The 26,208-nt window shown below is 31.0% G+C and overlaps 1 protein-coding gene across 1 annotated transcript in view; it reads right to left on the reverse strand.

The window, feature by feature from the left end:
• Positions 1 to 7,446: 7,446 nt before the first annotated feature.
• LOC111640317 (protein virilizer homolog) overlaps positions 7,447 to 26,208 on the reverse strand; it is a 151,517-nt gene continuing 132,755 nt past the window's right edge. The window contains exons 45-62 of the mRNA XM_023386325.1: positions 24,984 to 25,083; positions 24,746 to 24,903; positions 24,529 to 24,674; positions 23,579 to 23,704; positions 23,312 to 23,506; positions 22,298 to 22,403; positions 22,144 to 22,218; positions 21,904 to 22,064; positions 21,533 to 21,824; positions 17,144 to 17,243; positions 16,906 to 17,063; positions 16,707 to 16,834; positions 14,465 to 14,538; positions 9,763 to 9,956; positions 9,562 to 9,676; positions 9,344 to 9,455; positions 9,112 to 9,270; positions 7,447 to 9,043 (exon numbers count right to left, since the gene is read on the reverse strand). Of these exons, the coding sequence (XP_023242093.1) occupies positions 8,956 to 9,043; positions 9,112 to 9,270; positions 9,344 to 9,455; positions 9,562 to 9,676; positions 9,763 to 9,956; positions 14,465 to 14,538; positions 16,707 to 16,834; positions 16,906 to 17,063; positions 17,144 to 17,243; positions 21,533 to 21,824; positions 21,904 to 22,064; positions 22,144 to 22,218; positions 22,298 to 22,403; positions 23,312 to 23,506; positions 23,579 to 23,704; positions 24,529 to 24,674; positions 24,746 to 24,903; positions 24,984 to 25,083 (2,487 nt within the window). The 3' untranslated portion in view covers positions 7,447 to 8,955. The remainder of the gene's footprint in view (positions 9,044 to 9,111; positions 9,271 to 9,343; positions 9,456 to 9,561; positions 9,677 to 9,762; positions 9,957 to 14,464; positions 14,539 to 16,706; positions 16,835 to 16,905; positions 17,064 to 17,143; positions 17,244 to 21,532; positions 21,825 to 21,903; positions 22,065 to 22,143; positions 22,219 to 22,297; positions 22,404 to 23,311; positions 23,507 to 23,578; positions 23,705 to 24,528; positions 24,675 to 24,745; positions 24,904 to 24,983; positions 25,084 to 26,208) is intronic.

Genomic DNA, 26,208 nt, shown 5'->3' on the forward strand with positions numbered 1-26,208 from the left:
AAGGACTGCGAAAACCCCTTCGACGCCCTACGCGAAGATTTTATTCGGGAGTTACAATTTTCAAATTAATTCAGTAATTTAAAAAAAAATCCTCGGGCAGATTTAATTTTGTTATAAAATGTTACCTTTACATATTTCTAGCTCTGCACACTGTAGAAAAATCTAGAAATACAATTTTGTATATCGTAATAATATTAGTAGTTGCCAGAAAGCTCTATAAAGTATAGATAAATCTGTAAATTTGAAAACTATAAACATAAATTTAAATTTCTCAAAAAATAAATTAAAAAAATATCAAAAGTCACTACTTTTGGCTGATTTGTCTGAGGTCTCCGCTACCTCACTATGTCCCTCTAAAAGTCGCCACAGTTGGGAATAGGGTTTCTCATTTCCCGGTCTTTTGCTTGTCCCGGGATCCCGGGATAAAAGTGAACTGTTTCCCGGGAAATCCCGGAATAGAATTAATTATTTTTAAGGTATACAAAATATCTTGAAATCAAATGATATAATTATTTTCCATTTTTTAAAGTAATTTTAAAGTTCTGTAACCTCCAAAATCATATTAATAATGCTGTGTAAGGTCTATAGGCCTATAATAAAAATTACCTTTAAATAACGTAGAAATTTTCACAAATAGAAAAAAATTAATTAAAGTTTGCTGGAAACTGCATACAACAAAAAAAAAAAAATGTTTTGAGTTGAGTTAAAAATTAAAAAAAATGAACTTCTAATTTAGAAGGTAATTTTCGTTTTTTAAATAAAATATAATACAAAATATTGCAAACTTTTATAAGATTTTAAAAAGCAAAGATGGTCAATACTCCGATAACTCACTCTAATTCTTATTTTAGTAATGAAAAGTCTTGCCACCGAGAATGCCCTTTCCGATTCAATTGATGTGATTGGAATAGTGTTTAATGCATTTAAGAGAAGACAGATATTATGTGTTTTTTCACCTGTAGCCTGGAAGATTTCGAGTTCGTTTTCGAGGTTGTAATACTTCTTTTGCTCTCTAGTATTCTTCATTTGTCTACTTCGACTGCTTTAATAGAAACATCAAGCTTATAGCCCAATAATTCGTCAGTTAGTTTGTCTTTGATCATCAGGTTTATGAAGAAAAACTTCGTACTTACAGACATCGTACAACATGGTGTTACGCGTTATCAAAGCTATTGGGCATGGTTAAAAATTAAGACAGCATAAGCACAATTATTCCAGATATTACAGGTTCCAACAAGTAAAGAATTTTGAGAGTCATGACACAAATAAGCTATGTATTGATTATTGACCATTTGTGACATGCTATAATGAGCAAAAACTTAAGAAACTAATAAGTAGGTTTAAAATTGATAAATACAAATATATTCTGACAGTTTATGAGTTAATTATGCTTTCTATTTGCAAAATTCTTCAACCTTAACACAAAATAAGAAAAAAAGTGAATTTTAAAGAAATTTGCGGGATTTTCCGGGATAAGAAAAATTTCCCGGATTAAAAAAACAACCGGAATCCCGTTTGAGAAACCCTAGTTGGGAACACTGGTGAGCAGACATCTAGGGTCTAAGTAAGGCGAAATGTAATCGCCAAACTGCGCTGTAGAAAGATGGAAAAATTTTAAATTCAAAAATATAATTCCTTGTGAACAGCAGTTTGGGCCCCCCTTCCAAGTGGGCCCTGTGTGGGTGCATCTGTTGCACCTGCATAGTTACGGCTCTGCAGATATGCTTAACAATTTCACTGAAGATGAACTCTAATGTATTAACAACCAACTGGAGATAATTCTTAATGCTATTCCCAGTAACAATGTTTAACCAGTTAAGAAGGAAGAATGTATCCATGCCAGAAAGGCAGCCATCCAGATGTAGTCTTCTGCCCACCGCCATCCAGATGTAGTCTTCTGCCCACCAACTGTTAAGGATCATCTTGGCATTCAGGGAAAGAGAGAAAACCCTCCCCACTCATGTCTTTATTCCAACTTTTGCTGACATGGTAAAAAAGCCATCGGAACGGCCAAGCAGACCTACTAAACTTATCCGTGACAACTCTGCCATTCTGAGTGGTAAATCCAAAATAAAGCATCACACAGTGTCATTATCTCTGTAATCTCAACAAACAACCAGCCTAAACCAGTTCCCAAAGAGACCATGGCCTCCATACAGGCTACTGTGTGTCTCAAGTCACTGGGCAAGCCCCAGTGACTTGGTGGAAGGGATGAGATCACTCAAGAGTGGTGATATTTGCATAAACCTCCAAACAGAACAGGACACAAATTCTTTGAAATCTGCAATTATCCAAAATGCTGACCTATCAAAACAACCGAAGGTGGCGAAGGCCAAGAAAACTTCCCAAGACCATACTGATAAATATCCCGCAAGAAACCAATGAATCAAACAAATCAAGAAGTAATTGATTTGTTATACTATCAGAATCATTCAATAAGGAACACTGAGACTTAAACACATATCTCAAAAAATCTTTCAAAGACCTAAATCAGCCAGAAATAACTCCTATCATCACATAGTTCTCTCAGTCACTCCTAAAGTAAGAAACCTGATTACGGACTTAAAATTTATCTCTATAGACTGATGCTTGGTAATAGCTAATTATATCCCAATAATGTGCTGCTACAAATGTTGTGGACTTAGCATAGTCCCTGGAGAGATGTTCGAGAGACAGAAATGTAGTCATTGCTCAAAGAAGCATAGCTACAGAAAATGTACCAACTTACAGAAACAACTGAAATCATCAACTACAGCAAGCTTAATAAATCCCTGCCCACATAAACGAATTCCAATTGACCACATTTCCTTTTCCCATCAATGCCTGTCTTCAAAGATATAAAGTGCAACAACAAATATATACAACAGTTTATGAATAATTTTTTCATTCTCTCTTATCAGTCATGGCTGGAAAACTAACAGTTTACCTACTCTGCTTTCTTCTTTGTTGGATCATCAAAGGCATACTACAAAGGGCTCTCTCTGGATGCTGCAGATAAATCCCCAAAGGTCAAGGGCAGCCTCCTCAAAAGCTCTACACATTGCCACAGAAGACAGACAATCTCAATATCCAAGAGCCCTATGTAAGAAACAATAAAGTTGCTCTCTTTGGGCAACTTGTAACCCTCTCATCTCCCACAGACAATCCTAGTTGCTCAAGCTTTTGGTCAGAAATAAAAACCTCAATGCTCAATAGTTGTCTGAGCATGCCAATAGATTATACTCCACCTTGGCCATTGAGCTCCTTGATGTTACCATTCATATCATCTCTTTTTTACTGCCCCCAGCTGAAAACTACCCATCCTCTTCAGTATCTCTGGAACACTATCTCCTAGTTATTCAATAAAAACCTGTATGTATGTGGTGACTAATGCAAAATCACCCATCTAGAACAGTCCCATTGAAGACCCAAGGGGCACTATGGTCTCAGATCTCATGCTGGAAAATGACCCTCAATCAACTCAAGTGATTGGTCAACATTTTCTTCTGAGGCTGGGGAAAGGTGGATCGATATTTGTCTAATACGGTGGTGCCTCGTATAACGTACGTCTCGAATAACAGATGCTGCGAACAATGGACTTTCTGTTTGACCGTTACGTGACTCGAGCAACGGACTGGCTGCGAACAACAGACTTTCCGTTCGGCAGTTACGTGAGGCGAACAACAAACTTTCTGCGAACAAGTGTGAATGATATTTTCACTCTTTTGCTGTTGCCAATGACAATCTGCTATTTTTATAATATATTAGTGGTGTTATTAGAATATATTATTAATATATCTGAAGTACAGAGCTCCCGTTGGGATTCGGCTTGCGCCCTTGTTTATTATGTACATCACCTCAGTGCAGGGTATTTACATTTATTCAAGTATTGTGCAAATCATCGCTTCTAAAAAAACAGAAAGGGGATTTAAATTGAAACAATGCAAGAAATCATCAGAAGGAGTGTAAGTTGACAACAACTTCCTTGTCGAATGGGAGAGGTTCAGGAGTTTACCAACACTCATTATCCAAACAGAGCTGAGGCCAACAGGATCAATGATCTCTACGATGAAACCTTTGTCCGTCATTTCCGACAGGTGTTAAAGAAGAAAAAAAAACAGACCACCTTGGTCATGTTTTTCAAGAAGCCAGAGGGCAAAAAACAAAGGATGGAACAAGAGAAGTTGACCCTGCAAGTTCAGGTAGCCTCTCCTGAATCTGACTCCGATTAAAAAATGATAAAAAGCAACCTGCTGCAATGTGTAAAAAGTCTGTATCTGTATGAATGTGTGAATAAAGTGTTCCTCCACGTTCTCCTCCCAACATCTGACTACCCAGCATAATTGGTGACTATTCCATTTTCATTTTTTTATGGTACAATATGGTTATTTTATGCTGTGGAACGAATTATATGTTTTAACATGAATTTCTATGGGAAAATGCGTTTTGTATAACAGACTTTTCACTTAACGGACATGCACCTGGAACGGATTAAGTACGTTATACGAGGCACCACTGTATATACTAATACACTACACAAAAACATCTGTTATATCACAAATCATCAATCTGCAGTGATAACAATTATATTCTCATCCAGCTTCCTTGCTCCCCACTACCCAAAATGTGGAAGATTTCCACAAAAACCATACGGTCCAGCTATGAAAAAATAATAAAAGCAACTTGGGTCCCACCTCCCGTCATCTCCTTGAGATAAAGCAGAAATTGATCACACCATCTCTGTCCTCCAAAATAATCTTAGCAGAATATCTTTGCTCCACCACCAAGGTCTCAAATACTAGGCCTTGTTGGAACAATAATCTCAGCCTTCTCCAGTCATCTGTAAGGAAAACCAGATGCTGCTTCCGACAGCTGGATGGCTGAGCAGTCAAGGTGGCAGCCTACTGCTCTGGGGGGACCCGGGATTGAATCCGGACAAGTCAAGGAATTCCCAAGTATTTTTCGGAGGATGGTCTGTTCGGATATGTCAGACTCCATCCCTCACTACTCAGTCATCCCATTGTGGGCCTGGCTGAACCCATAATGGGCCTGCTATAAGAAGTCCTCTTAATGGCCACAGGGTGGAAAGAGGGTAAAAAAAGATGCTGTTCCATAGGACAAAAGATCCTACTCAGAAAGAAGCCCTCCATCAAACTTCAGAAATTTTGGAGTTACAAAACCTCTATCAACAAAGCCAGGAGTATTGTTTAGAGGAAGTTCTTCGTGTGGAACCAATCCCTAGTCCATGGCCTTATACATCGCCTTTCAAAAGTCTAAGCCTTCTAGTATACCACCCTCTGTTCGTTCCAGCTCCCTGGAGACCTTAAGCACTATCAGTGATACTTACCAACTCTTACTCTCTGAACAGTTCCCACCAGATGACCCCTGGAAGACTTTGATCACAATCATATCAGGAATCTTACTCAGACCATTAACTCCAGCAATGACAATCTTTTCTCTGTGTTTGAAATATCACAGAAATTCAGCAAAATTAACTACTGGAAAGCTCTAGGACCAGATAATATTACGGGTCTTATAGCAATCCACGCCTTTAAAGCCATCCCTACTACTTTCTACACCATTTTTAATAAATGTTTTGAAATTGCAATTTCCTTACTTTGTGGAAAATGAGCTCCATCAAACTCATTAACAAGAACAGCCGTACCAATTTTCCCCTGCTAAGGATTTTTGCCCATCTCCCTCCTACCAGTCATTGGGAAAGTATTAGACTCAAATAATACTTTGAATAATATATCACATTGAAAAAAACTTCATGAGCAACCTACCCTTGCTTCTGCAAGAAGTAAAGCCTAATTGATGCTCTAGCTAATATAATAGCCTACGTAGCAGGCAAAGAATAATAATTGACACACCAATGACGGTATCCATTGATTTCAAGGGTACCTTCAATCATGCTTGGTGGCCAGCTATACATGCTCATCTAATATAGGCAAAGTGCCCAAAAAATCTTCAATCTGTTAAACATCTACCTCTGTGATAGGGATGCTTAAATAATCAATATGACTATCCTCCATGAAATGGAAATCACAAGGGAATGCCAAGGTTTTAAGGATTCTAAGGATGGCCCATACCTCTGGAATGTGCTGTACAATACAATAGTATATTGCAGCAGGTGGGTGCTGCTCCTAAGGAGCTGTAACCATTAATCCAGGGATATGCTGATGACACCACCATTTTGTTGTCACATACTAATCATGATAGTCATCATCACATGAACAACCTCCTGACCAACCTCTACAATTGAGCTTGCAAGCAAAAACTAAAAATAAATTTAAATGTCAATGTATTATTTTTCCTTGAGGGAACCCACTTACTGGAAAGTCCTCCATTTCTATAAATGGCTCAAGGATTCAAAACTCCAACACTATTAAGTACCTAGGGCTTATCCTCAACTCCCAAGCTTTCATGGACTAATCACACATATTACATCCATGACAAGATGAAGGCATGCCATTCTCTCAGATCCATTTCTAGGATACATGGAGCTTGGATCTCAGGGCCAGCAAGCTCATCTACTTGGGGGCTATTGTTTATGGGTGTGAGATGTGGGGCCAGGCTGCTGAAAAATCCACAACAAAAAGAAACTAAAATCAATACAACATGCTGCAGCAATTCTGTTGCCAAAAGCTAAAGGAAAGCACCTACTGATGCTCTACTACTATCACTGGTCTCACCCTCATCAACATAACTATTAGAGAGAAAATGTGTAAGTACTTCTTAAATTCCCTAACTAAATCATGTTTGTCATGATTACACTGGACCTTTGCACCTCTTATTGTTTTTCTTTTTTATTGTACAGTACATTGTCAAGTGACTTCTCTTCATGTTGGCCTTCTTTAAGTCAACAAATCGCATTTCTTCTGTAATATACCACTGTAAATAACCGTGCGTAATATTTGTTTTGTATGGCTTTATAATATTCCTTGTAATCATCAGCTCTTGCATGAGATACTCTGAAACCCTTTGTTTCCATATAATGAAGGAACCCAGCATGGCAGTCATAGACCTCCATTCTTCCACTTCCAATCTCTATTTCCCATCTCCACTTTTCATCTCTACCCTACCTCTCTCCACTCTCTTCCTTATGGCTATACCATTGAGTGTGGCCATTAACCTCTTTTTCTAAATAAATAAATATAGTTACAGGTTCTGAAAGTTAGGAGGCAAAGATAATAAAGTTCAACATAGCAATCATTATGATGAAAGAGTTAAAAAAATTTGCAGGTCAACTTGACATCACTCAAGAGGAGGAAACTAACCATTCTTCAGAAATAACTTTAAAAGTTCATTCTTTGTTGAGCAGAATCTAAATTCAAAATCCAACATGAATGTTTCTACTAAAAAAATTGCTATTATTTATAATAATCAATTTCTCAAATTTTACTAAAATTGTGAAAACTACATGAAAGAAATTTTGACTGGTTGGGAAAAATAGAAAAAAACAATGACTTCTAATTGTCATATCTATTTTGTGTGAAAGCAATATTAATTATTTTTTATTATGTAGTACTGTATTTAGACATAACTACTTAATGTACAGTATGAGTAAAAATCATTTCAAATATTCATCAAGAACCAGTAATATTGATAATCAAACTTGCCATTTTTTTTGTGTATATGAGCAGGACTATACTTACACAAGATGCTTGGGTGCTTAAGTCCTTGGGACCTAAACACTACTAAGCTCTTGCAAGATTCCCTTCCCATTTAAAATAAAGTAGGGAATCCTGATTTCTTCTTGCATATGGGCATCAAGTATCTTTGCATAATCCTGATATTTATCACTGATTTTTTACAAAGTGAAATTTATATTTGCTTTAATTTTTTTTCAAAATTAACTTTATTTGGGCATTCCGTATCTGCATGGTCAAGGTTGGTTCCTTGTGCACATGTATATAAAAGTGGCTCTAGTTACTCAAATGTTACTCATTTTCCAATTATGGGAACATCAAATAAAAACACTTAATGTTTATGTTATTGGATAGTTATATTTTCATTATTTGAAAACAATAATTGAAATATGGGTATATTATTGAAAAATATATAGGATGTTTCAAAAATACAGGATAAAATTTCAGAAAAGGATTTCTCATATATGGAAAAGAAAAATAATTTATGACATGGGTCCAGATATGCTTTGGTTTGAAGTTATAAGGCTATACAGTAAGATCCTAGCATACCCTAATGCATTCATTAGTTCAATAAAATCCAAGACTCAAATATGTACATATGTACATGATAAAATGTGTAACCATGCCTAGATGAAATGATGTTAAACTACATTTGAACCCATTGGACTTCTTTTGGTGGAGGCATTTAAGTCTTTGGTGTATTCAACTGCAGTAAATGATGCCAAACTCTGTGAGCAAATTATGGCAACTTGACATTATGCCTGGAACTTGGTAGTGCATTTGGAATTTATGAAATAAGTTGAAGCCTGTATTCAGGCAGACGAACATTTTGAACACTAAATCTAAGGTAATGTGGTATTTCATTAATTAACTACAAAACAAAGCATTTTCAGACCGATGTTACTATAGCTTATTGTTATTCTCTATATGAGGAATCATTCCTGCAACTTTGCCCCACATTTTTGAAACACCTTGCACATATTTTTAATCATAAAAGAAATGAACTTGTGTATTTTTAATATAAATTATTAAAAACAATAATGCTAGAGTATCTTTTCATTATTTTATTTAAATCCATTATGTTGCATTTTGTTGAAAAAAAGTCAAACAGCACTCCTAATATACATACTTGAACATTAAAAATGAGTTTGTGATTTATGTTTTGTTTTTATATAAAGACAATTAATGTAAATAATGTCACCCATATTAATAAAATAAACATGATGATTATTACAAACATGCAGAGTTCATTATGATGAAGATTCATTAAAAATTTACAAAATATGCACATGTTTTCATATTTACAATTTTAATATGTAATTGTTTATCGGGTAAATGATCGAGCGTGCCTACTCTGATTGTCTCTTCTCCCTCTTGTCGAACTATTTGTTGATCCAAATCTGAAATTAAAGCTGTAATATGAAATAAAACATTTTTGAGTGCCAAGTTCATAAATAACAAATTATTTTAAAATCAAAACCTGTTATCTTGTGCTTTATTTCTTGCTTCGGCCCAATGTCCTTGATTACTTCCTAGTGTACTATGAGTATTACGTGAAAATCTTCCAGTATTCCCAGACATCGAATTTCCATTATAAGAATCTCTGTTCCTTTGCACCGACTGCCGTTGTTCCGTATGACTGAAAATATTACAGACTGACATATTGAATACTGAAAAATTAAATATTCAAACTGAATAAAATCTAAAAATACCTTCCACGTCCAAAAGTCCTCACATTAGAATTTTGTGCTTTTGCAGCAGTGCTTGAACTACTTCTACCCCAAGCATTAGTAGCTCCCCGAGTAGTTCCCCTTGTATTTCCAGCTAAATGTATATTTTAATAAATATGAAATTAGAGCTTAATCACTTATAAATTTTGAGTCATTGAAACATTACTGAAAAAATATTTTAATTCAGTAAAATAAATTACTTCGATTTGTATCTCTTCTATTATATGATCCCGGAGGACTAAAAAATCTACCTCCCCTAGTACTTCCAAATGCTCTCCCATTATCAAATCCTCGTCCCCTTCCACGAGATGCTTCCTAATTTTATAGATATAAAAACAATGTAAATTTTTTGAAGCTTAAAATGTATTTTTATATTTGTAATAATCAGTCTAATGACTTACTTTAGCAGATCGTTTAGTTGTGGAAGTAGTAGATGATGGTGATTGATGATGATGATGATGTTCCAATGCCAGAAAATCATCCACATGCATTGAAGGGGGCCGACTAGTATTGGGTGGTCTTGAACGAAATGGATCATTTGCTCTACTGGAATGAGACGTTCCCCGTCCAAATCCACGTCCACGCATTGGAGCAACTGGAATAATTATTAAATAACATTTAACATTTTTAAGAAAATTTTTTAAAACATATTTTAGGTTTATAATGCAATAATTTTAGAAATAAATTTAAATTCCCAGTTTCTTGTTCTAATTAAATAAATTATTTATTGAGAAAAACTTTCATGCACTTTAAACATAATTTTAAAAAAATGAATAAAACACATTCATTCTTTTTTTTTAAATACATAAGATTTCGTTGTCTGTCTAATTCCTTATTCCTGTTCCTTATATTAAACAAATAAAAATGCACAACCTTTTCCATTCTGAAAACAGTGTTTTTATCTAATACAGTAGAGCCTTGAAAACTCAGGACTCTGGATAACTCGGCCACACCCTGGCAGGGCAAAAATACCCTTAGATAATTAATTTTCATCATATTCAGCTTTATGCTTCATAAAGTATTTTTCTGAGGTCTATCTTATCAGGTAAATTACTGTACACAGAGTATTCATTAATTTTAATTTTCATGTAGTAAAGGCTCTATGCATTCATAAAGGACGTACTTTTCCTTTGTTTAAGGGTATTTGGGCAGTTTATTCTCTGTTGTATTCTCAAGTAAACAATACATACAAGTACAGTACAATATTTTCTGAGGAAACACGCATACTTATCCTTTTTTAACCCCATTCCTGATAACCCGGCATTTTCACAAACTCGGCCACCCTTCGGTCCACATTAGGCCGAGTTTTCGAGGCTCTACTGTAATTTTATTGAATGGCAACTCAATTAAAACATTTAAAATTTCCTAAGAATTCTAGGTTTTCTCAGAAATGTGAGGCATTAATAAATAAAAATGCTTAAAATCATAACAGGAAATTTAACACTGGTAGTAAGTGGTTTGGTTTGATGGAATATTATTTTAAAAATAATATATTTTTATAATATTTTTATTTTAAATATTTTAATAATAATTATATAATCAAAATTACATTTCTATTCTTACAATAATTTTTCAGTTTTTGATTTATAAGAAATGTAACTTTGACATTAATTATTATTATGTTACATAAGCAACATTTGTAATTAAAAAAAATTTTTTTAAGTCTTTGTGAGAAATAATTTACTTTTTTCCCTCTAAATTTACTTTTCCTGTTTCCTAATCACTTTTTATTTTATTGCAGGAACAGCAATAATTACAAATTTTTTAAAATTTTATAATAAAAGAGTAATTAGTAATACCATTTCTAATAATATTACTCTAGGTTTCTCTATAAATAATAAAATATTAATGATGTTAATTTATAAAGAAAAATATTCTAAATAAGACTTGCAAAATCCACATTTTTTGCTCATTTCAAATTTTTTGTTAATATTAAAAAAAGTTCCTATTCCATCTTCCAAAGTTTTATTGAAGATATTTGTGTTATAGCTTTTTTTTTTTTTTTAATCAATTCACTCTGTCTTTTGAATACAATAAGAGAAATAACTTCAGTTTAGTAAACTTTAAATACATATGCAAAGATTTAACTAATAAAACTGTAATTATAATATTTTGTTATTTAATTTCAAAAATAATATGGTTTAAAATCTTATTTTACATTAATTTATAAAAATTAATATCAGTAATAGTGTTAAGACAGGGTTAAGTTTACTGCTCAGAAATGTTTATAACAGAAAAACACATTTCAGTCACTGTTTTCTGTTTCCTTTTCCTGAATAGTGATACTTTACGTGACTAAACAAAATACCATCAAGTACCATCTAGAAACAAAGTCATAACACAAATATGGTCATTAATTTAGATATAACAACAATTCAGTATCTCCATTCAGTTCATTTTACATTATTGTTGGCTGCATTATCTAAATATATAAAATTACTTGTCCTGACTGACTGAATGATTGATTCATCATTGCCCAGAGCAAACCACTGAACCTAAAGAGTGAAATTTTGTACACAGTTAGAATATGCCATGAGAATGCACACTAAGAAGGAATTTTTGGAAATTCCCCCTGCAGGGGAGAGGGAGAGGGAGAGGATTAAGACAACCTGAAGAATGGCTTCTACTGTAATATTTTAGATGCAATTTTTTGTTTTTAACTAAGTTTTAGTAGGGTACACCATGAGAATGTACACTAAGAAGAGATGCAATTTTTTGTTTTCAACTTTTTATTGAGTACTTAGATGTATTAAATTGATAACATTTCAGACATTGTTATAAATATTTTTATATACAGTGAAAACTGCTTAGGCGACCACCTGCATTCGATGGGCACCTGTCAAAACGGGCAAAAATTTCTGGCACGGAACAGTTTATCCATAGAGTCTTCGTATAAGTTACCTGTATTAAACGACCACCTGTGTAATGCGACCGCGGGCATCGATTTTTGGTCCGAAACAACATACAACACCTGTAATAAGCGACCACTTTCGCGAATGTATCTGGTCTAAACTATTGTAAGAACCCATCTCAACAACGTTTCCACCTCCTAATATAATGAATTAGTCTAAACTCTCGTTCGAACCCATCCCGGGCACTTCTCCCACCCTCGAAATTAGGTGCAGGTGTTAATAAATTAGTCTAGCAACAAAGGAAATTCATTTCAGTTTGTTGGAAAATGTCCGAAATGCAAAGTGCTGTCGTTAGAAGATCGTATTAAAGTTATCACAACAGCAATTAGCGGCGAAGTTTAACTGTGGGAAAACAAAATTTATTTTACCCTAGACCTACAGTATTTTCCTTGGGGGTGTAAAATATTGTACACGATACAATTAATCGGCTGATCTCATCGTTTGATAAAATCTATTTTTATTTATTTATTTTGAAGCTCATATACAGTACACGTGCGATAAATAGTTTCTGTATCAACCTACCTTATTTCCACGATATTTTTAGAAAAATAATATCCAAGTAATTTTCGCAGGCAAAATATTCAAAAAACAATAAACGCATTAATGCAAAAATCAGTTTTACTTCCTTTTTCGATTCCGCGATTGTAATGAAATCGTATAATGAGAAAAAATAATAAAATCGTTTTATTATTAATTAATAATTTTTCTTATTGTACTTAATTAATTAAGAAAATATTAAATATTAAAAAAATACAGTATTTTTAAAGTTAAAATAAGATTAAACTAACGAAAACCAAAAGCAAAGTGATGGAGAGATAGGACGCGCTTGTATATTGATGACGTAATACACGTAACTGAGGAGCGAACGAAAAGAACCGAGTCGAATTAATTAAGTCGGAAAAAAGAAAGTGTGCATTATAATCGAAAAAATGCGACTACTGTATTAATCTTTAAAATATTGGTGTTAAATCTGTCTTATAATATCATGACGACTCCTCTAAATCGGTTATCCGATAAGAATAAAATACAATACCAATATAGCCCTATCGTTGAAAAAATTTGCTTATTTTTGCTCGCCTCAAATTTTGCTAAGTAGAAATGGCTAAAAAGTGCGCAAAATACGTACGGAAATACGGTATTACAGCACCACCTGTATTGGACGACCACCTGTCTAAAAGACCACTTTTTGAAGGAACCGTGGGTGGTCGCCATAGACAGGTTTTACTGTATTTTGATTTTTTAATCAAATGTTCAAACCATTTTAAATTCGAATTTGTTATTGCATATTGGTTCGATTATAGAATGATTGTAAACGTTCCAGAAAATTGATCAAATTGAAAATCGTTCGTTTGATTCTCAGCAATAGGTGTTATATAACAATTACTATGGTTGTTGAAATACTGAATATAAATGGAGTTTGTTTGTAAAATCTGCACAGGCAACAGATAGTCTATAAATATTTCTACTTTGATTTTGCTACATTGTGTCCTGTTTTCTGCAATATTGTTTGAATAATATGTTTCCAGTGATATTTCAACAACATTCACAATTGATCTAGCTGCCTTGAGTTGCACACAAAAACAGAAAAGTTGAGCAATGCTAAACTCTACTTTCAGATATAAATAATTCACTTTTTCTATCTTACAGTGCATTTTGCTCAGAAAGTATCTAGCATGTCCCTACCTTTAGGTTAAGATAACACTGATTAAGAAAAACTTGTTGTAATTTGACAGAATTTTGTCATGTGATTTGTAAAACAATTACAAATCTCTTAGAAGTTATGCGAGATTACCCAATTTTCAAGATCAATGTTAATTTTATGTTTAATTAGCTTTTTAAAACTGCTTCTTATTAACACAGTGGCACATTATAGCTTCATGGGGTCCAGGCAAACTTGAATTAGGGGATCCCATGTAGAATGTTGACTTTGGATCCTGGTATTCTGATTTGTTATCTTAAAATGACTTCTGGAGGGTTAAGTTCTGTGCTACTCCAGTGCATCCTGTACTGCACTACACCAGCAATCCAGGTTCCCTGATTATGGTCCAAACTTAAATTTTGATGTTCTTACTACAGTAATGAGTTTATAAAAGATTGATTTGGAATCCCAGGCAATTGCCCTTTTTTCCATAGGATAATGCACCACCAATTTAACAATAACTGCTAATTATAATATATATACAATACTTACTGAATGGTTTTTTAGTTGGTGTTTCCCCATTACTTGGATTAACAAGTGGATGGCATTTTCTTTTACTAATAATACTATAATAGAAAAATTTATTTGATTATATTTTGCATTATAACTTATGTACTTTTTACAAAATACTTATATAGTTTATCAATTTTATAAAAGTTTTACCAAGTTTAATCTAAAGTTAAAAGTTTGTCTTTTAACTCCAGATTAAAAAATTACGAATTAAAATTTTTATAAACACCAATAAATGAAAATCCAGATATCAATTTTCAATTAAAAAGATATAATTTCAATGATATAACTATCATTAAGATGATGATGTATAATGATTTTTAATGACTAATTAATATAAAATTAATTAATGTAATAATAATTATTATGTGGCCATTAATTCATTAGTTGTGTCATAACTCTATTAAAGTCAGGCAGTTCTATTTGTAATATTTTGCCATTTTTATATAAAAAATGCAATATTAATTATTCACTACAACCTTGTCTTTTCAAAAATCTACTTTCTAAGTACAACATTTAAAAAAATATGCTTTAATATTTATTTCATGCTATATATCAAGGATGGCCAACACGTAGACCGCAGTCGACCACAAAGGTTTTGAAAGTAGCCCGTGAAGCTAAAGTTGAACAATTTGCTTTCACTTAAATTAATGTTTAAAAATCTTAATTCGATAATTTATTCTTACAATAATAGATTGTCTGTGCAGCGTACCCATACTGTTTGTAATTATTGCGATGAACAATGCAAATGAATGTTAATGCATGCGCATATAAAAATCCTAAAATTGTTTGCCCATATTCATAGTCGCCCACAGACTATATTTTACCAAAAAAGTAGCCCCTCGGGGATAAAAGTTTGGCCACACCTGCTATATATTAAAGATACAAGTTTTTAAAATTACATATAATTACTGATTTAAACCTCAAATTTTTAAAATTAATTAAACAGAAGTGAAGATATTATATAATTGCAATGGTTCTGAATCATTGAGTTCATGAAAACTTTTACTGATTTACTAAAAAAAATAAAAATTTAATTATATTTAAAAAATGTAGAGCAAAATTCAGAATGTCTTTGTAGAATTACTTTCCGAATTATAAGAAGTGCTCAAATGAAACACAGAGTGGACCATATAATACATATGGTGTCATTGATCACTAAAACAGGATTACAGTATATGCAGCATAATGACAAAACTGTTAGCTGCTATAGGAAATCACTTTCTGCATTCAGACATGAGTTCCAACATGGAACCAGTCTGTATCCTTTGCATAGAAAGAGACACTTCTCATGGGAAGTTCTTCAGCATCCATCTTACAGTCCAAATATATTTCCTTGTGACTTTCATGTCTTCAGACCTTCAAAATTTATGAAAGGTTGCAAATTCCAGTGAAATTTGCAACCTTTTCTCTATGTTGTGTATAATGTAATCCTGTTACAGTGACTAGTGACACCATACTACTTATGTCACTAGTCATTGTAGCAATAGTATTACACAGTCCATTCTGTTTCATCTGAACAACCTTATATATTAAAAAAATATTTATTTCATATAAATGAATTGCAATATCCTTAATTATAAATAATAAAACTTTTTTGTTCACTCTATTTTACACACATTCTTTTTTTATAACTTGACTCTTTCTGCCCTATGGGTACTAAGAGAGCTTTTTTCAAGCCCAGCATGGGTTTAGCCAGGCCCACAATGGGTGGGAAAGATTGGATGGTAAGGGACAAGAACCCAACATATATTGGACACTACCCTTAAAAAAATTCCTGGTGTTTTCAACCTCCCAGATTCGATCCTGGGCCTTCCTGCTTTGGCAGACTGATGCCTTAATCACCTTGGTCATCCAGCTGGCTTTTACATACATTTTAACTAATTACATTTTTACAGTCAATATCCATTGCAACTGACACTCCACTGTGAAAAATATAGGAAAAATACTTCCTTATTTCTTCACTTTAGAGATGAGGATAATACTTTATTTTTATAAACATCCATAAATCAAAAGCAATTTATAGTTAAAGGCAAACACACTGCCAAATTAATTAGTATTTAATTAATTGTAATTAATTATATACTAATTATAATTGTAATATTATACCACAATAAATTTTGCAGTTTGTTTGGCTTTATTATCATTATCATTATTTACTCTCTCTGTAAGTATATATATTAAACAAAAATTCTTAATAAGTTTTTATTTACTGAACACATACCTAGTTTTCTTTTTATTTTTAACTTCAGTGTCTGTTTCAGAGACAGAAAGACAAAGTTTTTCTAAATCGCTCTTCAAGTCAAAGTCTGGCCAATACTTCTCTGATAATGCTATTAAATCCATTGGTATCTGAAAATAAATAATGTGAAATGTTATAAAGATAAAAAATTTTTCAAATATATTTATAAATGAAAATTAACCTGTTCAACTTCTTGATCAGTTTCTTCAGCACCTGGAACTGCTAGCCAATATGAAGGACTTAAACGTTCTTCATCAATTTCACCTACTATATAAACAGGACGGACAGCAAACTGGGCTGATTGGCTTTCTGCTGGAGGTAATGTTGGCTCCAAAATTTCTAAAATTACATAATAAATTTAATAAGATAGAAATATATATATTTTAAAAAGAAACCAATAATAATTATTCTTTTTTCACCTTTTTCAACTTTATCTTCTTCTGGATTACTCAGTAGTTGTATAAAACCACTGACACTTTCCAAAAGACTTTCTAATGCTTCTTCATCTGTTGAACATTCCTAAAATTTATTTAAATCCATTGTCTTTATCTGATATAATTTTATCACCATAATTGAATGTTTTTGATAATAAATAACTGTTTTATATACTGGTACATTTTAAAATCATAATTACAATTTTCAAATTAAAAGAACATTCAAACTTAAAGGTAATGGAATCAAGTTTTGGCCAGAAGAATGCAATTCTTGTTTGCTAAACTGTAGATTTTATCTTATAATAAGTATAAGTATTTTTAAAAATTACCTTCAATGAAGATTTATTATTTATTAAACAAGCTTATAAGTTACAGTAAATTTTGGAAATACCCATCAAAAATAAAACAAAAGTGATATAAAGATGACTGGTAAAACAAATAAATGCAATTTTGATTGTTAATTCATCTTAACATGTATATCATAATCTTGTATTATTTTTTAATATTTTATTGAAAAACAATATTAAATTAGAATTTACACTAACCAAAAAAATTAAAATTTTAAAAGGAATTATTTCATTAACTAATTTAATAAATTTATTGTTTAGTTTTCATCAAAATATTCAATCTTCTCTATAATATATGTATCTATTAAAATCATGGATAAATCAATACATAGATTTAGCATTAGCTAATTATTGCCAAACAATCTACCAGATTAGATAATCCAGCAGATCAGGCTATATTAAAACTAATAACTAATTAGATATAAATCAATTTGGCTAGAAATAGACAGTTAAGCTGCCATCTCTTAAAAAATTTAATAATTACAATTAAATTAAATTAATTTTAAATTTAGAATATCCAGAAAAAAATCAGTCTTAAGTGGGACTCAAACTTGCAACTTCTGCTTACTGTGCAGATACATTGCCAGTTCTGCTACCCAAACCTCCATCTGATCTTCGCTTCCACAACTATTAATTAATTTAGATATAACCATTCTGGTCACATATGGCACTGACTGGGGACAGCTTAGTATCCATGGCCTCTATGGCTCTCAGCCAACTTACAGTTTAAGCTTGTTGTGTACTGTATATATACTACCTGACATTTTTATATCAGGGTTAAAGCATAAGTTGGCTGACAGCCACAGAAGGCCATGGGTGCTAAGCCACATATAAATGGCACTGTAAATGACTGGTATAGTTATATCTGAATTCATTAATGGTTTCAGAAGTGAAGATTTGATAGAGGTTAGAGCACTGGTAACTGGCAATGCATCTGCATGGTAAGCAGGCATTATAGGTGTGAGTGCCATTACAGGATAATTCTTTTCTTTCAGAATATTCTAAATTTACAATGAATTTATATTAATTTAATTTTAATTATTAAACTTATCAAGAAATGGCAGCATAATTGTTTACCATTACCCAAATTGATTCAAATCTAATTATTGATAGTTATTAACCTTACTATAGCCCGATAGATATTCTAGCAGATCATTTGGTAATATGAATATATCAGGTAGTTTACTGTGTACTGTACAGTACATATCTAGCTAATTATAATTTTATCACTATTTATTCAATTTATAATGTAAAATTAAATTACATTATTTTCAATACAAATTTGTTTCTATTTGTATAATACTGGTTAACTCCATTTATATGTATTTACTGAATTTTAATAATTAATTAATTATCTAAATATAAAAATAAATCTGGTTAAGCACCAAAAACATATGAATGTAAAACAAGAGTGAGAGATGACTTGGGCACACAACAGATTGAGTTTATGCTTCAAGTGGATTTATTCACTATGTACACAGTTTGAACTTTGAAGCATCATTTGAACTCCAAAGCAAATTTTTGTTGAATTAAGCACTCAAACTCTGAAGCATTCAAAGTACAAGGTACCACTGTATAAAATATATATATATATATAAACTTGAGATGTATTGTGTAAAAATATATTAATACATTCACACAAAATGCATATCAAGTTTTGTGTTAAGTTTAAACTTAATGCCAAAAGTAATTCTATGTAATGTTTCCATTCAAGGCAAGTTCTGTATCATTTTTTTTTACTTTGAAAGAAAGAAATGCTTCTTCAAAAGAATAAATAAAATCAGTTTTCAGCTTATACCTTCAATAACAAAAATAGTAGTATAAATCGGATTTCTATTAGCAGGATCTATTCTCAATATTTGACATCAACCTTGAAATTTTAAAGTTGAGCAGAATAAATGCAGCAAAGAATGGTTTAATTCCTAAGAGTATCACACTAAGGTGGCTCCACACATTTGGTATTTGCCGAATAACAAGCAGACCTTTGACCAACACTGAATAGTGTGGATGATTTACTCACGAATTTGCTTAACAATTATTCAGTATTTGCTGTCTCCCACACTTTGTTGGTATATTGTGCTGAATCAAATCAAGGGGATGAATCTTGACCAAACATTCATAATTCCACATCAAAACCAATTCTTGGCAAATAAGCATAAGTGTGTACATATGTGTTTGCCTTGTGACAAACACTTCTGCAAATTCTTTGGCAAAAAGCAATTATTTGGCAATCAGTAAATGCTGAATGTGTGGCATCACCTTTATATGTATTACTTTGCCTGAACTACTACATCCTCTTAAGTATTCAATTATGTGTTTCTTTGTAACTTTAGTTTTAATTTAGAAAGAATGAACTAAGGATAAATTTTTACATTCTGTATAAAATATATGTATTTAATTAATTCATAAAATAAGATACAAGAATTGAAATAATAAAAATTATAAATGTTGCTATTCACTAAGTTTAAATCTTATATTAACAATCAATGCCTATAAAATTAAACTGATCTTCAAAAAGTTGGGTAATAATATAATTATATTTAACATTATTATAAATTAGTAAGGATTAAGATTATAATTATATTCATTATTACACATTATTTATAGAATACAAATCCATTATCAACGTCCTAAATCTACAATCCAGAAAAACTGCACAAGTAGAAAATCAAATTCAAAAGAAAAACGTTTAGAATATTCAATGAACATAAAATAAGGTATAAAAAATAATTAAATTGAGTGAAACTAACTTTAAATTCTATCATTTGTTCACATAATGAAATGTAAAATATGTGTGGATCATTGTTTCATTGGGAGAACAAAATGTAACTCTTAAGAGAGTTAAAACAGTAAATGTATCAATATGCATTTGAGTGTAGATTTGGAGAAAAGTGTCAAGAATTGCAAAATTCTTCAGATTCATAATCAAAATAAATAGTAATTAAAAAAGTTTAGTATGATAGAACTTCAGAATTATGAAAAATTTTGAATTTCAGCTTTAACCTATCCCATGTCAAAATTTTTCTCCGTTGTGTGTGGCCGCCATGTTGAATTTTTGTCGATGTTAAACCTAACAAAAAAATTTGATTTTTTAAATAATAATTGTGACTACTGTATCGTTAAAAATTATTTTGCACAAACAAAATAAATATATTGAAAAATATAAAAACAAAACAAATTATATTTTGAAAGTTTGTTTTAATATAAAAATTATGATGCATAGTGACATCCAGTATCAAAAATGTTCTGATGCAGAGACGAATATAATTGAGATTGCCACAGCAGGTCAAATGAGGTCAAGACAAAAATATTCAGGAACAACACGAGACAGGTTAATATATTTTTAATAAATAAGAAACAATGAAATACATTACAGTTGAAATTTTTCATAATTCTCAAGTTCTGTCACATTGAACAGTCATTAACTCATATACAGTAGAGCCTCGAAAACTCGGCCTAATGTGGCCCGAAGGGTGGCCGAGTTTGTGAAAATGCCGGGTTATCGGGAATGGGGTTAAAAAAATAAGTATGAGTGTTTCCTCAGAAAACACTGTACTATACTTATATGTATTGTTTACTTGAGAATACAACAGAGAATAAACTGCCCAAATACCCTTAAACAAAGGAAAAGTACGTCCTTTATGAAGGCATAGAGCCTTTACTACATGAAAATGAAAATTAATGAATACACTGTGTACAGTAATTTACCTGATAAGACAGACCTTAGAAAAATACTTTATGAGAGCTTTTATACTTTTATAAAGCTGTCTATAATGAAAATTAATTAACTAAGGATTTTTTTGCCCTGCTAGGGTGTGGCCGAGTTATCCGGAGTGCTGGGTTATCGAGTGCCGAGTTTTCGAGAGTCTACTGTATTATTATTTTCATTTTCTAGTCATAAAATTTTTCAAAAATTATGTTATAAGCATGAATTGCACATAATTTCAAAAATCATTTAAAAATTGAATTCTAATATTTGTCCCTGATAAAATAAAATCTAATGTACTATGTTAAAAATCATAATTACCGTTAATAGGCGTTCTAGTTCAAATAATGGATGCGATTGTTTTTCAGATGAATTATTATTTGTGTTTTGCTCAAATTTAAACCAGTCAAGAATTTTGCGTAACTCTGATGTTGAAAGAACCAAAGTTCGAGCAGGAACCGGTTGAGATGTTTCTTCATATCCATGAACCATAAGTCTTAAAAATTCTAAAGTTGTTGACAAAGTTGATAAACAATCTGAGCTATCTTTGCTGAAGGTGGTACTCAAACGTGCAAATAAAGATCGAAGTGTTGATGGATGTTGAATTAAAGCTCTAAAAAAATAAATAAATACAGTAAATAAATTACACATATTTACAATCACATTATAAAAATTTGTAATATTCTGCTTACTGTTTCACATAGAAAAATCCAAAATCATGTTCTGTGAGCATAACTAATGTTCTTAATGATGGCAAAACTGATGCAAACGTATGCTGATGATTGCCAATATGTTGTATCAATGCTCCACTAATTTCAGATATATGTTCCTTAGGTGGAAGAGAATTTGCCAACTATCCAAACACAATTTTAAAATTAAATAACATCAATTTTTTGAGAAAATTATTAAAAAACAAAGTAATAGAAACAGACCACTTCACTAACAGAAGCACCTCCTTCCAATGTAACAAAACCTATATCTGGATCACAAAGTGATTGAAGTATTGACTAGAATAATAAAAATAAATAAATAAATTCATAATAATTTTACAAAGTTTTTTTTAATTAAGTATCAATGTCATTTTACCACAATGCATTCTTGAGAATTTATATGAGATTGCTTGCTCGATACAAAATTTAAATGATCGAGAATCATGTTCAAAATTTCTGAATACTTTTCATCTGTCTTGACACTAAAAAATTTTAGAAATTTATCTATCTATAAATAGGATAAAAGTTTCTATATTATTCAAACACTTGAAAAATAACAATATCACAAGCTACAAGCTAATAGCAAGGTTGTGGCCAAAGTTTTCAATGTGAAAACGTGTACATCGGATGCTTAGTGCCACCTTCCTGTAAGCTTAGAAGTTTTGACAATGGCATTTGAAATGTCGAGCATGATTTCACTGATGTTCTGCAACCTTGCTATTTTTTGTATTCCTGTGAACTTCAGCATCCTTTTTATTTCTTATAACAATGACTATAAATATCAATAATTTCATGATTTTGTACTGTGTATTTAAAGGGACCAAATGGCAATAATCTGCCAATCAGTTACTTTATTATTTTATTTTATTTATTTTTAAATTTTTGCTTTTAAGAAGTATCTAATCTTAATTATGTTATTAATATTAAGATTAATTTTAACCAAATTTATTAACTTTTGCTTATGACAAAAATAAACATAATAAATGGTATTAATCTGTTTTTGTTCAAATTTGTTGTTAATAACTACTTAAAAAATTTATCAAAAAAATAAATAAATAAATAAATTGCAATAATGTGATACAAATGATAGCTAAATTGAATTGCACTTTTCATATAACATTCAAAATAATTATTATATAATAAAGAGGAAGAATTCTAAACTTTATTAAATATTGTATTGTCACAGAACTTGACTATAAAAAAGTTAATGAATTTTCCAAATTTAAAACTGTACTTAAATAAGAAAATTTGAATCTAAAGCAATTGATATTTTGATTACATTTGATATGATGAATATAATATTACAATAACAACAAAATTTCTATATGAAAGCTGAAAGTTCAAAACAAATATTTTAGGCCTTTATAGTTTTTTAATAAATATTATTTACCTTCCTCTTAAAATATTTATTAATGGAATTTTGAATGGTGCATGTGATACCAAGTATGCAATTAAATTCAAAATGCGAGCAATAGCTGTTGAACATGGTTTTACTTCCCACTGCAATGACATTCCCTGGGCTTCAGCTTTTTCCTCTGTAATCATATTTGGAACAAAACTATCCAATAAAGCATCCAAAACAGCTCTGAAAAATTAGATTAAAAAAGTTTATCAGATTTTTTAAAATTTAAAATTTAAGTTAAAGTGACATAATTACCTAACAACCACCACTGCTGTCGGTGTAGCAAGATCAGACAACTGAACACAAACTCTTCGTAGTAATTGTTGCAAAGGATGACAACTAGAAGCTAAAAATAAAATTGAACATTCAGTGTTAATAATACTTCAGTTAAAGCAATCAAATATAAATATAAAAATAAATTTAACAGCTCTTTAGAAACTTCACTAAGATAATTATAAGTAAAAATATCTATGTAATATACGATATAAATTATATATTTTTAAAACAAAATTATTCTGTATTCTGCATATGATGATTCTTATATTTAAACATACTCTAATTAGAACTGACAAAATAAATGTCAACTTATGAAGTTCCTCCATAATAATTGTAAAAAGACACTTTACACCAATAATCATATAAAATAATTAACACAACAGTATAGTGACATTAAAATCATGATTTCTTCCAAATGATTAATAAACTTTTAACTAACAAATTGTGAAAAATATCCATATGAATGATTTTCTATATTTTCATTGTGCCAAAAAACTCACAATAGCATTAGAACCATTTATTCAAAAATTCACTGTGTGTGTCAGCTTACATCCTCATCAGACTAACAAAAAACAAGTAAAATGGCAAAACCGTATTTGGGACAAGACTATATCTTGGAGACAGAATCACTTTGATGCTCAAGGCAGGTCTCATTCTCATTCTCCTATCTTCTTTGATATTGCTGCTTTTGGGCGCGATCGTTCAAACTTTANTTTTATAAACATCCATAAATCAAAAGCAATTTATAGTTAAAGGCAAACACACTGCCAAATTAATTAGTATTTAATTAATTGTAATTAATTATATACTAATTATAATTGTAATATTATACCACAATAAATTTTGCAGTTTGTTTGGCTTTATTATCATTATCATTATTTACTCTCTCTGTAAGTATATATATTAAACAAAAATTCTTAATAAGTTTTTATTTACTGAACACATACCTAGTTTTCTTTTTATTTTTAACTTCAGTGTCTGTTTCAGAGACAGAAAGACAAAGTTTTTCTAAATCGCTCTTCAAGTCAAAGTCTGGCCAATACTTCTCTGATAATGCTATTAAATCCATTGGTATCTGAAAATAAATAATGTGAAATGTTATAAAGATAAAAAATTTTTCAAATATATTTATAAATGAAAATTAACCTGTTCAACTTCTTGATCAGTTTCTTCAGCACCTGGAACTGCTAGCCAATATGAAGGACTTAAACGTTCTTCATCAATTTCACCTACTATATAAACAGGACGGACAGCAAACTGGGCTGATTGGCTTTCTGCTGGAGGTAATGTTGGCTCCAAAATTTCTAAAATTACATAATAAATTTAATAAGATAGAAATATATATATTTTAAAAAGAAACCAATAATAATTATTCTTTTTTCACCTTTTTCAACTTTATCTTCTTCTGGATTACTCAGTAGTTGTATAAAACCACTGACACTTTCCAAAAGACTTTCTAATGCTTCTTCATCTGTTGAACATTCCTAAAATTTATTTAAATCCATTGTCTTTATCTGATATAATTTTATCACCATAATTGAATGTTTTTGATAATAAATAACTGTTTTATATACTGGTACATTTTAAAATCATAATTACAATTTTCAAATTAAAAGAACATTCAAACTTAAAGGTAATGGAATCAAGTTTTGGCCAGAAGAATGTAATTCTTGTTTGCTAAACTGTAGATTTTATCTTATAATAAGTATAAGTATTTTTAAAAATTACCTTCAATGAAGATTTATTATTTATTAAACAAGCTTATAAGTTACAGTAAATTTTGGAAATACCCATCAAAAATAAAACAAAAGTGATATAAAGATGACTGGTAAAACAAATAAATGCAATTTTGATTGTTAATTCATCTTAACATGTATATCATAATCTTGTATTATTTTTTAATATTTTATTGAAAAACAATATTAAATTAGAATTTACACTAACCAAAAAAATTAAAATTTTAAAAGGAATTATTTCATTAACTAATTTAATAAATTTATTGTTTAGTTTTCATCAAAATATTCAATCTTCTCTATAATATATGTATCTATTAAAATCATGGATAAATCAATACATAGATTTAGCATTAGCTAATTATTGCCAAACAATCTACCAGATTAGATAATCCAGCAGATCAGGCTATATTAAAACTAATAACTAATTAGATATAAATCAATTTGGCTAGAAATAGACAGTTAAGCTGCCATCTCTTAAAAAATTTAATAATTACAATTAAATTAAATTAATTTTAAATTTAGAATATCCAGAAAAAAATCAGTCTTAAGTGGGACTCAAACTTGCAACTTCTGCTTACTGTGCAGATACATTGCCAGTTCTGCTACCCAAACCTCCATCTGATCTTCGCTTCCACAACTATTAATTAATTTAGATATAACCATTCTGGTCACATATGGCACTGACTGGGGACAGCTTAGTATCCATGGCCTCTATGGCTCTCAGCCAACTTACAGTTTAAGCTTGTTGTGTACTGTATATATACTACCTGACATTTTTATATCAGGGTTAAAGCATAAGTTGGCTGACAGCCACAGAAGGCCATGGGTGCTAAGCCACATATAAATGGCACTGTAAGTGACTGGTATAGTTAT

The sequence above is a fragment of the Centruroides sculpturatus genome, unplaced genomic scaffold (assembly GCF_000671375.1).
Source record: "Centruroides sculpturatus isolate CEXI.00-Female unplaced genomic scaffold, Cexi_2.0 scaffold1358, whole genome shotgun sequence".
NCBI lineage: Eukaryota > Metazoa > Arthropoda > Arachnida > Scorpiones > Buthidae > Centruroides > Centruroides sculpturatus.